The sequence below is a fragment of the Numenius arquata genome, chromosome 7, assembly GCF_964106895.1.
Source record: "Numenius arquata chromosome 7, bNumArq3.hap1.1, whole genome shotgun sequence".
NCBI classification, from domain to species: Eukaryota; Metazoa; Chordata; class Aves; order Charadriiformes; family Scolopacidae; genus Numenius; species Numenius arquata.
This window is the reverse complement of record NC_133582.1, coordinates 57,137,109-57,151,485: the sequence shown is the minus strand read 5'-3', so window position 1 is coordinate 57,151,485 and position 14,377 is coordinate 57,137,109. Positions and strand designations below refer to the sequence as shown.

The 14,377-nt window shown below is 43.6% G+C and overlaps 1 protein-coding gene across 1 annotated transcript; it reads right to left on the bottom strand.

The window, feature by feature from the left end:
* Positions 1 to 2,562: 2,562 nt before the first annotated feature.
* On the bottom strand, positions 2,563 to 6,307 carry AGR2 (anterior gradient 2, protein disulphide isomerase family member). The gene is made up of 7 exons (XM_074150520.1): positions 6,178 to 6,307; positions 5,817 to 5,880; positions 5,671 to 5,723; positions 4,643 to 4,716; positions 4,187 to 4,250; positions 3,175 to 3,258; positions 2,563 to 2,612 (listed from the first exon to the last, which is right to left on the bottom strand). The coding sequence occupies exons 1-7, from the start codon at positions 6,305 to 6,307 to the stop codon at positions 2,563 to 2,565; spliced, it is 519 nt and encodes a 172-aa protein (XP_074006621.1).
* Between the last annotated feature and the right edge of the window lie 8,070 nt (positions 6,308 to 14,377).

Genomic DNA, 14,377 nt, shown 5'->3' with positions numbered 1-14,377 from the left:
TGCTCCTAAAGAAGGATTTGTCTCGAGGTTTGGAAGGGGAAGAATTGAACCTGGAGGCAGAGGGATGTCAAGAACTTTCTAAAAGCTGATCTTCAGGTGTAGCTGGTTCTTCAACATCTGCTGTCAGCGCCATCTCCTGGTGTTTGGGCTGTGAATTCCTGCCACCGGTGTCGAGAAGTGTTGGTGCCTGTTTCAAGCGCATACTTGTGCACTCAGTGTAAGAGCCCACTCATGTACTGAAAGACCTTAAGAGCCTTCAGACTATTACTGAAGTATAATGTACATGTATACAGCTTTTTTTTTTTTTTTACCCAAGCGCTGTCCTGTTTAAGCAACTCACCAGCCATTCTCAATACACGTCAAGAGAGCATACCTTACTGTAATAAATTAAAGGAGGAGCCTTATGGAGAGAGTGAACGAAGCTTAAAATAATACTGTATTGCTGCTTTGATTTTTGACTTTTTTCCTAAGTGGTTTTAGTGCTTAGCTTTGGGTAGCTCTGGTTTCATAAATATGGTAGGTGTTATTAGAGTGTAAATGTGCATCAATGAAAAAATACTGAAAATGTTTACTACTTTAGAAATTCCCATGTGTCAGAACACTTAGTGTGAATTTGTTTTAAATTGATTAAGTTTTCAGTAGTCAAAAGACAGATCAGTGGATCTTATGGTTTGATTTAAGTTTTTCTATCATAATACTTTGCTCTTTATTTCTGTGATTTAAAAATAAACAACCCCACAACCCCTGAAATTCACACCAGAGATGTGGGTTCGCTTTCGGAACCTGATTTTTAAGTGGGGCAATAAAATATGTTGAGTCTGACTTTGGGGAGAACAGCCTCCCTCAGGAGAGGTCTGACTCGTGTGTCAGTGTGCAAGAAATGTTCTGATGTGTTGAAACAGAGCATTTTTTTGTTTTGTTCAATTTTTTTTTTTTTTAGTTTATACCTATTCTTGGTGGGTTTTGTCTTTGAAGTTTGCTTTCTTCATTGCAGAACAAAGTTTTTCCTCGTGAGAAAATAGTTCTGGTCGTATAAAGATGGTTTTTGTTTGGTTTCTAGAGAGGCATTTTAATTTTTATCTGCTTGAGAATTGGGCTTAATTGTAACCAGATTTTCTAGAAGCTGTTCACAGCAGCAGAGCAGCAAAACAACAAAGTGGTTTAATTTGGAGCATTCTTAATGTTTACGTTAGATGTCTTTTGACCTTAGTTACATTGAGATGATTTCTTAAAGTCGGTTATTCTGGAAAATGTAGAAACCTGTCTTGACTTCTTTCAAGACACATTTTTATCACATAAAAATAACTGGCTATAAAATATTAAAATATAATTCTTCTTTGTCTGTGTAAGAAAGTGAAAACGGATCTTAACTAACATGCTGATACCACTGCACAGCATCTGACTCCTCTCAAGTGGAAACAACTATTTATTAAAGAAAGAAAAACTTGCATAATTTGAATTGATACGTGTAAAAACGTACCTTAAAATCTGTAGCTGATAACTCAATAGGAATCTTTAAAAAAATAAAATCTTCAGGTAGATAGGGTGATCCTTGGATCACTTCAGAGTGCAGCCAGTTTAAAAAAAGAAACAAAAAAAAAATGAACAATTCTATTCTCTAGTCTCAAGTATTTTTCTGTAGAAGTTTTGTTCTTGTTATCTAACTGTAAAGAAAAGGCTGATGATGACACCTCGACATAGGTTGGTGCTATGAGAAAATAAGCAGGAATAAAGCAGGCCGAGCACTGAAGAGCTTGGCTCGCAGCTGAAATGAGCTAAAAAGCTGCTTTCCTCCCCTGGGTTGAGTTAGTTTTCTTCATAGCAGCTTGTGTGGTGCTGTGCTTTGGATTTGTGACCAAAGCAGTTGATAACAGGGATGTTTTAGTTGTAGCTGATGCTTGCACAGAGTCAAGGCCTTTTCTGTTCCTCACACCGCCCCGCCAGTGAGCAGGGAGGGGACACAACTGGGACAGCTGCCCCCAAATGACCAAAGGGACATTCCATACCATATGGTATTGTGTTCTGCCATAAAAGCTGCGGGAGGAAGAAGGGGGATATTTGGAGTTAGGACATTTGTCTTCCCAAATAGCCATTCCGCGTGACGGAGCCCTGTTCTGCTGGGGATGGCTGAACACCCACCTGCCCATAGGAAGCGGCGAATGAGTTCCTTGTTTTGCTCGGATGTAAACTTGCAAGCTCTGGTCTCAAGTTACACAGTGATTTTACTCTTTCTAATAATGATAGATAATAATAAGGGAAAAAACAAACAAAAAACCACAGCAACGTTTTGTATGGAAACCCTTGAAATGGATTTATTTTTTAAAAAATCATTTTTACAGTTGATCATACAGTGTTATTCTGTACGCCTTAAATTAAAAGCCTCTGGCTTTCAAAAATGCTGCCCAGTACAAAAGTGCTAATGTAAAACTGCAGTGTTTATGTATATAAACCAGCACTATACATCACTAAATACCACCCCAAATAGTCTCTTCACCAGTTTCAATGAGTGGAAAAGAGACGGAAGATCAGACTTCATAGTATTTAAGGGCTTCCTTCTTCCCCTTACAGTTCAGTCTTCATGAGTTTCAGCGCTTTCTGCATATTTGAGTGCACTAGAAATGAAATATTCATACGTGTTATTTTTGTCACAACCTCCTCTGCCAGCGACTACAAATACCGCGGAGAAAATGTCATTATATTAAAGCTTTTGCTCACATCCCTATTGCTGTATGGATTGGGATGCGCTGTGCTCTTCCAAGCATTTCGTGAATAGCATCTGCTTAATTTTGACCGGTGAGAGCATAACATCGGTCATTGCACACCCGGGGGTGTTGATAGGGCAGGGATGGAGCTGGGCTGTGGCTCCCAGCTCTTCCCAACTCCCAGCCGGCCCCGGCAGGGCTCGTGTGCGGGAGTTCCCACGGCCGCCTACGCAGGGCCCTGCTGAATTATGCAAGTTCTTACCGCTTTCTTCTCAAACAAATGGATGTTTAAGGCTCCAGGGCTCTGCCATCATTCTCTTCACCTCACTAAGTCTAGCGTCCCCTTTAATTTCAATCCTGGTTAACTGTCTTTCACCAAGCACCGACTGTGAGAGGCTGTAACGCCTGGTGTTATTCCCTGTGGCGTGAAAAATGGGACCGCTCTCGGAATATTTCAGAATACGCTACTTACACAGTGAAACGTCAGAGGGCTCGTATGCATAGAGACGGTTTGAGTATCTTCCGGTAATATCTGCTCTCACAGTCAGGGAAGGATCTGGAAAAAAGGATGGGAGAGGTTGCAGAGGAGAAGACCCACCTTCAAGGAGGAGAGAAACAAACCTCTCTGCGCTTCCGCTTGCTTCCTAAAGGTTTCTGCAAGACAAGTCTGCCACCACCAACAACCAAGAGATCGTTCTTCTACACGGTCGCCGACATTTCAACTTTAAGAGTTGTATTTGCAGCTTTATTGAGAAGGGCATGGGTTTTATTCTCATCAGTGTTGATTAGCTTTACACCCCGTGCCACCGCGTAGTACCTGAATGAACCCTACGAGCTGAGGCTGCCCTCAGGCTACAAAGGTTATTAAAAAAGAAATAATCAAGGGAGCGAAAATACGGCATTTTCTTTGATCTGTTGAAAATGGTCATCATGACCTCGATTTATAAGGGCATGTGCTGATGGTACCTGTGCAGGGTATCTCTTCTGGGAGAGGGAATGCTGTGACTCTGTGTAATACCTGGATGCGGGCATGGCCACTAATGCATCTCCAAAAGGAGGAGTTTGTACGGGTTGGTGGGGCACAGAGCTGAGTACGGAGCTTTGAAAATCAGCCCCCGAAGCATCCAGGCTCCCACGGAGCCCGAGACTTGTGGTACAAACACAAACCTGGCGGGTTTACAGTATTTCTAAAGCCAGGAGGATGAGCAAGGCTGAGCCGGTGCCTACCCAGTCCCGTGACCGCGGCATCGCGTCGCTTCGATGACACGATGGAGGGAGTTAACGTCGCTGGTGGAATCAGCGAGGGAGGAACGCCGGGCCTGTGATGCTAATGACCCGGCTGGGCTTGCTCTGAAATTTCCTCCAACAAAACCAACTAGAATATCTTATATTTCTCATGGAATAAATTCCTGAGGATTTGAGATGCGTGGCGCAGCAGGGGCTTCCACCTGAGGTCAGCTCTGACGCTGGAGGTACTTACTCACCTATGAACAAAATCCGAGGGACGTACTGGCCGTCAGGAGAAAGGTTCTTGTCCGTGGTCTCATACTTAAAGAAAACAGAAAAGGTTCCCAGTCAAGACTGCAGGAGGGCGCCCTACATAAATATTTCTTCGTTGCCCTCCGTGTTATGAAACAAAGCTTAAATAATACATTTTGCAGTTTAAAGAGAGGAACCGTCTGGGACGCAGTCTTTTAACAGCCGGAGTTGAAAATTGATAACAACAGGCTGAGTTATTATTAAACTTTAAATTCCCTCATATTTAGAGTTTCTGATGGCTGCAGGTGAAAGAGACTTATCACTCAAACTATTATACTTCAGCAATGGTCATTTTCCCAGCCAACCCGAGCTATTAAACTGACTAATTATAGCTAGAGAAGCCATAATTAAAAATAGAACTTTATTGCTTTCACTTCATGAAGTGTAACTGGGAAACTTACCACCAGGTTCAGGAGAATGAATTTTTCAGCCAGTTTCTGGATTTCTTTATGTTCGGCAAAGGCCTTCTTGAGGGCTGGAGCGGGAACAAACGGGAATGAAGGTTAAAAATATGCCCCTGAAATCTGTTGTCCTTGAAAAAGGAATTCAGACAAACTGACGGAATCGAAAGGAGAATTCCCAGTTTACAGTGACAGCAAATGAAGGGGTTTTTTTTAAAGTTCATTCCACTGGAAGATGAGCAACTCGTTTCCATTCTGCGGTATAAGGGTACAAAACGTCCCTCCTGCCTTCGGATAGCGCAGCTCCCAGATGTGTCTGCTCAAGGCTGAATTTGGGCGTTTAACCCTTTAAACCTCCCAATCTGCTATTGCAGTTTCTGGCTCCCAGTTCTTAAGGCACAGGAAGCCCAGTACGGAGGTGTCGGACTCCAAGCCCGAGGTGTTCGACAGGATCTTAATGCTTGTGCAAAGATCCTTCTGGAGTTGCTGGAGCTGTGGATGGACGCAGTGCGGATCAGCTTGCCCCAAGAAGGGCCCTGGGACCCAGTGACCAGGAACCCCGCAAGGGCTCGGCTTCAGCCTACTTTGATTCGGTCCCCGCTCACATTCAGTCTCCAGCATCATGAAACTGGGAGCTGGATACGTCCTTTCCAGTTAATGACCGGTTTTCCCTACTCCCGGTCTTATTGTTGGTTTGGGCCGGTTGTGACGGGAAGCAAAACCAGATTTGTCACAGGTCGGAACGTGTGACCTGTGCTGGTGTCCGTACTCATTCGGAATTACCGTTTTCATTTCATTTCTGCACGACGGAAAATACCTTCGTGGGACAGCTTGAAGAACACGCCACAGACTTGTGTGAATTAGCATTTCACTGGGGCTTACTCAGCAAGCAGAATGGGGGCGGAGTTATATTTTTAAGCAGCATTTATCCAGAAACCCCAAACCAGCTGATTTTTAATTTTTTCCCTTCTTTAAATTTTCTTTTTTTTTTTTTTATTATTATTTTATTTTCCGGTGCAAAGGATTACCTTGGCTGTGCGGGCAGTCGTCCAGGTGGTGGATAATCATCAGGGGCTTGTTGCTGGAAAAAGAAAAAAGACTCCCGGTTAAGGACCGGGGAGGCGCTAGGGGGCGCGGAGCGGGGCGCGGAGGGGCGCGGAGCGGGGCGCGGTACCTGTGCTTGGAGCGGAAAAGGGCTTCCTCGTACGTCTGCGTCCAGATGAGCTGGTCCCCCCAGCCTGCGGGGGAGGGAAGGAGGGGAGGCGCGTTATAAGCGGGGCCTTAAAAGGTCCGGGGTTCGCGTCCCGCCCCCTGCCCGCGGCTGCCGGCAGGGGCTTTGAGCAGCCGCCCTTGCCAGAGGGCTTTAAATCAGGAGTAAAGGGGATAGGGATGCTAGGAAATACTAGAAAAAGTATTTGCAGAATGAATTGCAAGAAAACTAATTTATTAAAACAGTATAGGAGTAAAAACTTTAGCAGATTGCACTTTTTTTTTTTTTTTTTAAATTTCGAGGGGGTTTTTTTGTTGTTTTTTACCTCTGGAGAGTGTCTGAGGCAGTTTTGGTTTAGCAGTAGTCTCCTTTGTTTCCTTCTTGCCCACATCCTTTGCCAGAGCACAGGAGATGGCCACCAGCAGCAGGAACATGGACGCGTAACTCTTCTCCATGGTTGCTCCTGGAAGAGAGAGGAGAGAAACCTCACCTTGGGGTGCCTCCCGGGCTGCCGCTTGCTTCGAGGCACCCAGCAGATAAGGACGGGGTAGAGCGGCAGGTCAAGTCACAGGTATGCGGCAGGGTGAGTCAGGGCTGAACCCAACTGCTGCAGGCGGGGGCCTGGGCTTGGGGGAACCTCAAGGGAGCATGAGGTTTGCTTAGAAAATTGTCGTGGAGGACCTGGCTGCTTTCTACTGCTCCGCTCGTGCCCTTGGGCTGTGGTCCTTTTAAGCACCTATATGTTAGTTTCTTCTCTCTTCTATTTACACCTATTGAATTTTCTTAGTAAAACAGCTGAGTTTGGGCAATTCCAAAAGTACTTTCAAGTCCTAATAAGTTCACAGTTATACCTCGACCTCCCAGTGTTATTGTAACCAAGTCTTTTAGCGGCCCAGGGGCTGAAAAATGAATTTATCTCGCCCCTTCCTTCCTTTTTGCAGCAAGAGCAACTGAAGTGAGAAGTCAGAATGCTAAGCTAGGCTTTACAGTGAGTCATTGGCATAAGCACAGCCTAATGGTGCTGTTTAAACTTCCAATCCTGTCTTACCCCTTAAAAGTATCATCTAATCCTTAAAGACCAGTAGAATCTATAACAAAAAGAGCGGGGAGGAGCTGCTGTGTGGAACAGCGAGAACCGAAATGCAGTTTGCCAGTTTAAGCAACAGAAAGCAAATGAGACGTTCTGATGAGAACCTCCTCAGCGTTTCAGCTGGGATGCTTCTTTGAAGGGGGAAGACACTTCAGCAACATGAGCCTATGTTTTCTCATTAAATTTCCTCCTGGAAACTAGGGCACCAGTGGAGTGGGTACAGTAGGATGACCTAAGATGTTCCAAAAGCAATACAGAAAATTCAAAAGATTCATGCAAAAATCACAACATGCTAACAGTTTTTAGAATTCAGACAATGAAAACAAAAGTCCCGGGAAAGAGAAGCGTTTTTTTCTGGTTTGAAACTGCAGGAGGAGGCATTAGCTGAGTTTTTGTCAGTGGTACAGTGCTCTTTGCTACTGGGATGCCCGATAGACCGCAAACATCCAGCGAGTCACTGTTTCAAGGGCATGAAAAACGACTTTTGCAGCAGACTGCCTTTCTGCCCTAAGAAAGGTCTCCTTGGCAAGGAAGAAAATTGCATGAAGTTAAATTAGACCCAGTGGGTTTTCAGGGTTGCCTCCAGAGTTGTTTTGGCTGGAGTTGTATAGTGGGAGCAATGCTTTTTAAAAAAAAAAAATAAAAAAATAAAAAGGTATGGGACAACCAGGAAATCAAAGACCAGGCAAATTTTATGCTGTTGCTGATGCAGAAAACAATGGCAGAGGAACGTTAAACCTGCTGTTTAGAAATTTCACCTCTGGAAGGCTATGTGCACTTTGCTAAGTACTTAGCACACCCAAAAGAACCCCTTCCTCTCCTGTCTCTTTTAACCTGCCAAGCCAACATTTCTCTACATATTTTTCCTTCCTAGCAAGCTGTGCTGAGCTGTGCCTGCGTTGCTGCAGATTTTTCTCTCCGTTGACCGGCTGCCCCAGCCCCGGGTACCCCAGGCTCCAGCTCCCCCAGGTACTTTCCCGGGCAGCGAGAGCGTGCTGAGCCTTACCTTGTTTCCTCTCCCAGATGCGGGCCGGGGTGCGAAGGTGTTCCCGGTTACACTGTGAACGCTGCCCTTCCTACCGCCTATTTATGCACCTTCACACACCCCAACTCCACCCACAAGCTTTGAATTTGAATACTACTTCCAAAGAGCTAAACTTTCCAGTTTTTTTCCCCACCAAAACATTCAGGGTTAAGTTTTTCATTAACTAACGCTACAGTTTGCTGTCAGACACTGCACCTGAAGCTCAGACATCTTTCTATAGACTTTTGGGACATTTTACGAAAGGCAATTTTAAAATGTTGGCAAAGATCCAAGTCCAGGTAAGCTTAAGTCAAGACTCCTGATTTGCCTGAAGAGTGATTTGTCTTTTTTTGATTGGCTGGAGCATCAGTATGGGTTGCCGTTCTTTTAGTCCTCTGAAAAAGTTGAATTGATGACTCGGAACTTCAGATGTTAATTAGATAATTAGCCATGCACATTATACAGATGTGTGTGTACACATGCGTGTATAACACCACATAGGGTAACTGTAATAAAACCTCAAAGAAAATTTGTAAAGATCTCCGCAAGAATGCATTTGGAAGCTATAACAACAACCTGTGCTCACAAGTGGAAGTCTAAGTAAACCTTCATTTCAAATTTCATGTTTTCTTTGTCGTGTAGACATTTATCTATAACTACAACATGAAAATCAACCATTTTAGGTTGGAGATACACATATAATACAGTACAACGCTTAGAAAAATGAGATTTTCTCAGGTGGCTGGAAGGCCATTCCTAGTGTTGCACTGACTGCGGATGGTCCTTCCTCGGAGGTCAATGTGATTCTGTCCTCGGCAATATATGTTGAAACTACAGTGTGTTCTCCTCAGTGCATGCCTCATATATTTCAGTGAGATTAAAATCACATGTTCAAGGGCAGTGAATGCTTAACATTACTCTGTTGGGTAGGTGGAATCCATCAGATATGGATTTTCCTGTTTGAAATTCACAGTACTCTCTGATGGCTGCTAGCGGCGCCCATTTTTTATGAATATACTTAAAAGAATTTAGTGCTTTGGGCCAAGGTTGTTGTGGGTTTTTTTCCCCTTGTTCTTTTATAGATAGTAATTAGGAAAATGAGGTGCGGAAGCAAGATGGTAAACTCGAGAAAAAAAAAAAATATTGCTGTTCCTTACAGATTACAGTAGTACTGTGCTTTGCTTTGATGCTTCACTTATTAGAAGGTTGAAACCAAACCTCCCAGGGAGGCCAGTCATTTTAACTCCCCGTTCTGTATGTTTCGTGTCATCTACAGCCTGCTAAAGAAATGAAATGAGAGAAAGAGATTGCGTATCAATCTCTGCTCCTCCTCCAGCGCTTGTCCTTGAAGATTCAGAGATGTATTTTTGTTAGCTTCAAATCACATCCTCTCAGTTTTTCTTCTAAAACATATACCAAAATATGTTTCAAAGATCCATATCTGGACCTGTGAGCACTTACTTTGGACAATGAGGTTACATCCTTTATCCATTTCAATGCTGTACCAGATGTACCAGTCAAAAATTAGGTACCTGTTTTCAAAATCTTGGTCTCAGCTCAGGCAATTCATAATTGTAATTTAATACACTCTCATTGACCGTCTTCTCAGGTCACACCTAATAGCATTTGGTAGTTTTAAAGCCTGTAACAGAAGTTGTAGTTGCTCTCTGGTTGTGTGAAGAGATAATGAGCAGGTAGGCTCCCACTCACGCACTTTTTTTAAACTGGGTCTTGTCTAAAAATGCATTTTCAAAGTGAAGCCCCCACCCACTCCTTGGCTCCTGCCTTAGATGGTTTAGAGACATGTTCAATTATCTCCGTTGCCTTGTTAATGAAGAGAGAGGAGAGCTCTCCTCTCCCTCAGCTTCCTATTTAGGTCCTGAGACTGTACCCAGCCACTCAGTTAGCTTCTGACCACTTATCAGGGGCTACTTTTTCTGCCTTAGTGACTAAATCCTGCAGGAATTGCCCCAGGAGAGCTTAAACTAAAACAGGACTATCCCAGAAGATTTTTCCTCTTTTGCTATAAAGATCTGGTAGATCTTTAGATCTCTAGCAGAAGCCTTTCGCCCCAAAATTTAGGAGTTGAGACACCTCTGACACCTATGGCAGATGCAGGTCCCATTCTATTTCCTTCTCCCCCCTGAAATAATTGAAATCCGTACCTTGAAGATTACAGGTAGGTGCTCTCTGGATTGGGATATGGCTTGGTTACAGATGTTCCCAGTCACTCTGTCAAGACCGTTTCTTTTTGTGTAAAAGTTGTTTATGCTGGAGCAGGTACCAGACCCCAGACACCCCACTTCCCAGCTTAGTTGTCGGTCTGTTAGGCAAGAAAGTGATTTTTCTCACATTGGCTCAGGAAACTTTTGCTAGTACGTGCACGTGGAGAGCACTACTAAAGGAAAGACTAGGAAGGACCTGGTATCTTATAAGTGGTCCGGACATTCTCCTGAGAGTTGGAAGGCGATGGTTCAACCGTCCTTCTGTCTACTTTGTGTTCAGTACAAAGCTGCCTTTCAATACAGAGCTGGAAAGTCAAAAATTCAGCAGATTTCTTCTGCTGAACACTTAAAGCTGGTAACTGGAGTTCAGGCAAATATCTGCTAAGAATCTGGTGATTTGTCTTGAAGGATGATGATTTCCCAAAATACATCATCTTAACACTTTCCTCTTTTTTGTTGAATTAATTACTCAATGAACTTGCAGTAACTGCAGTTTATTGGTAATATTTTTCAAATTGGATAGCAGAAGAGATGGTTAGGATTTAAAATATGACATTCTGAGCCTTCGATCACTGCTTTCAAAACAAAAGACCAATCCATCAGGGTTTTGATATCTCTGAAGACATTCTTTCCCACTTACATGTGCACGTTTATAATACAAATCACCACGACTTCAGATAGAAATTGGCAAGCTGGAATGCAAGCACGGAGTATCCTTAACATAGCTTCAGATAAAGGCAGGGATTTGTCATGTAACCAGTTCTTATATTATACTGTTTTGAACTTGAAGTACTGGGATGTCTGGAAGGCATTGCTGAATGATGTGTTTTAAAATCAAGCAAGTCGTTTGAACACCCACAGTAAATATACTTGCTCTTGTATTGCTTGATGTCCTTTCCCACAGCAGTAAGGAAACTATCATGACCTGTTACGCTAAGGAGTCCCAACGTTTTCAGCTTATGTAGGAGTTAGTTGCTCAGCCTGTGTTTGCTAAGAGAAAGCCTGAGCCTAACAACATTTAGATGTAACTTTGAAATGTCTTATTCAGTCCCACAGGGAGGCAGTGAATGAGTAAAGAGGGATTCTTTGATGAGAGCGAAGCTGGGAAGCTGGGGATGTACCACAGCCTGCAGAAAAGACTGTTTATCTAGTCTTCTTAACTGGGCAAGTTGGTTAGAATTGGTTCTCCCCCCGCCTCCTCAAGTGCAGTGCTCTAAATTTGTCTGATGTCACAACTGACCTCCTCTACTAAAATTCAACAAGTTGGCTAGGCTTGTCTAATCTGTCAAAGTGGAGGATAAGGGACTACCTAAGAGCAGCCTGCAACTACTTGAATGGGTGCTACAAAGATGAAGGATCCTAACTATTCCATCAGTTTGAGGACCGTGAACTGTGGCTTAGGAGGTTCATTGTGGACATCAGGAAAAGCATCTTTGTGTGGAGGATAGTGCAGCACTGGCACAAGTGACCCAGAGAGGAGGAGGGACAACTCTGCTGTCAGGTTTCTGAGAGCTGGTTCAACAAAGTCTAAATCTTAATATCATTATTCAGTCATCATGCAGGGGGACAGAGTTGGAAAAAGTACTTTCATCCTGTCTCTGACCTTCAACTGTTTAACAGTTTATAACAAGAACTTTGAAGTAACAGAGGAGCCTGTTCCAGCTGGTTCGTGCTATGAGGTAGTTCCTAGTGCAGATTGCTGAATGAGCTTCTGAAGGCTTCTTACAACAATTCTTGTCTGCAAATATTGACACAATACAGTTCCTTTTCTTACACAGTATCTTAACAATGTATTATAGACCACTGGTTTGTCTTCCCACTGACTAAAGCCATTCTACTCTACTTTTTTTCCTTATTTTTTTCTTTTAGGTTGTATTCTATGTATTCTATGCTGTGCTGATATTCTGGCTCCTAAAATAATCTCTTATTTGCCAATATAACAGAAATGTTAGGGACGTATACATTTAAAAGGTCTTAACCAAGGTCACCTTTAAATATGTTTGTAGAATAGAAATCCCAAAATAGTCCCAGGATGGAATTCTTCCTCTTTTTGCATTCCCTGATTGAGTGAGTGTAAAGTTTTGCTGAATTTTCACTGTTCCTCCTGCCTAAATCCCACTTACTGCAAAAATAGGCCATCTCACAGGGATGAGAGTCTTTCCCTCTATTTCTTTGAAGTATAACATTTTACTGCTAATAATCTCTTAGCGCACCTTACCAATACACTACCCGGAGTTTCTTGCTGAAGACTGTTTGTGCAGAAAGCTGGCACAGGAGCAGGATCAATGATGGTGGCTTCTCAAAGATCATCTGTTGTAAAGGAACTGAGCTGTTTTCTTGGTGGGGAAACATATCACAACGCAGTGACCTTGGACAAGAGAAGATACATCTCCCGTAACGTCATCACAGAAAAACTGATAAAATATGGACTAAGTAAGAGGAGAGTGAGAGGGACTGAAAACTGGGACACACAAGCTGGACGCCAGTCACCAGCGGTGTACCCCAGGGGTCAGTACAAGGATCAGTATTATTTAACATCTTCATTAATGAATGGAAAGAGTACACCCTTAACAAGTCTGCAGGTGATACAAAGCTAGGAGGAGTGGTTGATAGACCAGGTGGCTGTGATACCACGCAGAGGGACCTTCACAGGTTGGAGAAATGGGCCAACCCATTTGAACTTCATGAACTTCAACAAAGGGCGATGCAAAGTTCTGCACCTGTGAAGGCACCAGTACATGCTGGGGTTCAACCAGCTGGAAAAGAGGCTTTGCAAAACATGACCTGTGGTTCCTGGTGGACAGCAAGTTGGAAGTTAGCCAGTAGCATGCCCTTGTAGCAAAGGTGACCAATAGCCCCTAGGCTGCATTAGGCGAAGCGTTGCCAGCAGGTCAAAGGAAGTGAGGCCACATCCAGAATGCTGGGTCCAGTGCTGGGCTCCCCAGTACAGATGAGAGATGAACATACTGGAGCAAGTCTAGCTGGCTTTAAAGATGCTGAAGAGATGGAACCTCTGTCATTCAAGGAGAGGCTGAGAGAGCTGGGACTGTTCAGCCTGAAGAAGAGATGGCTCAGGGGAATCTCATCAAATACCTGATGTGGAGGAAGTAAAGAAGACAAAGCCACACTCTTCTCTGACATGAAGTGACAGGACAAGAGGCAATGGGCCCAAATTGAAATTCAGGAAATTTCATGCAAAGGTGAGCTAAAACTTTTGTGTGTGTGTGTGTAATATGAAGATGATTGGAAGACTGGAACAGGCTGCCCAGAATAGCTGTGGTATCTCCATCCTTGGACATATTCAAAACCTGACTGGGTACGCCCCTGAGCAACTTGCTGTAGGTCACCCTGCTTTGAGCGGGGATCTTGGACTACACAATCTCCAGAGATGCCTTCCAAATCCCACAATTTTATTATTTTGTCATTCTACATGTGTAGCGTATACAAAAGAAAGATTAATTGGTACAAAGGTGAATTTATAATTGAATGCAGACATATCCCACTGTCAGCTACAGCTGACCTGTTGCCACATAAAAGCTAAATTAATGGAAACATGCCATACTGTGATCACAGATTAGGATATTATTACTGGAACAGTAATGAATGGTTATTAACTTTTACCCATGAGGTGCTCATGTTTCACCACCGTGTGGGTCATACGCTGTACAAATACAGTTGTAATATCCCTATCGGAATAGTTCGCTGGCTGTTTAAGCCAATGAGAGTGACTTAAGGCAACGTGTACTTAAAGTCTTGTTAAATGTTATGGCCTGGACACGGTAAGCACACTCCCACAGGTGGTGACACTAAGTAAGCAGTACCCGTCACAGAGGGCTGATAGGAGGATGGGTGTTCCTGCTCTCCTGCTGGCCCAGTTCCAGCCTAACATGAGACGATAACGTGTCTCTATCTCAGCATTCAAATGCACAATGCTCCCTTAAAACTACTTTTTTTTGGTAGCTGGCATAAGCAATGCTATCTCAAATCTTGTGAAATACTTAGTTTATAGTGGTCCAAGGCCCGAGATGTGTTTAAGCTATGCTTAGCATAGAGACTCAGACGTTGGGATGGAGCATCCAGCTGTCATTTCACCTCCTGCCCCATAAGGTCACCCCGGCAGCTGAGAACGGCTGCAATAGAAGCGCGCTTAGGCAAAGTGGTCTTTTTGCATCCAGCTGTTTCCAGT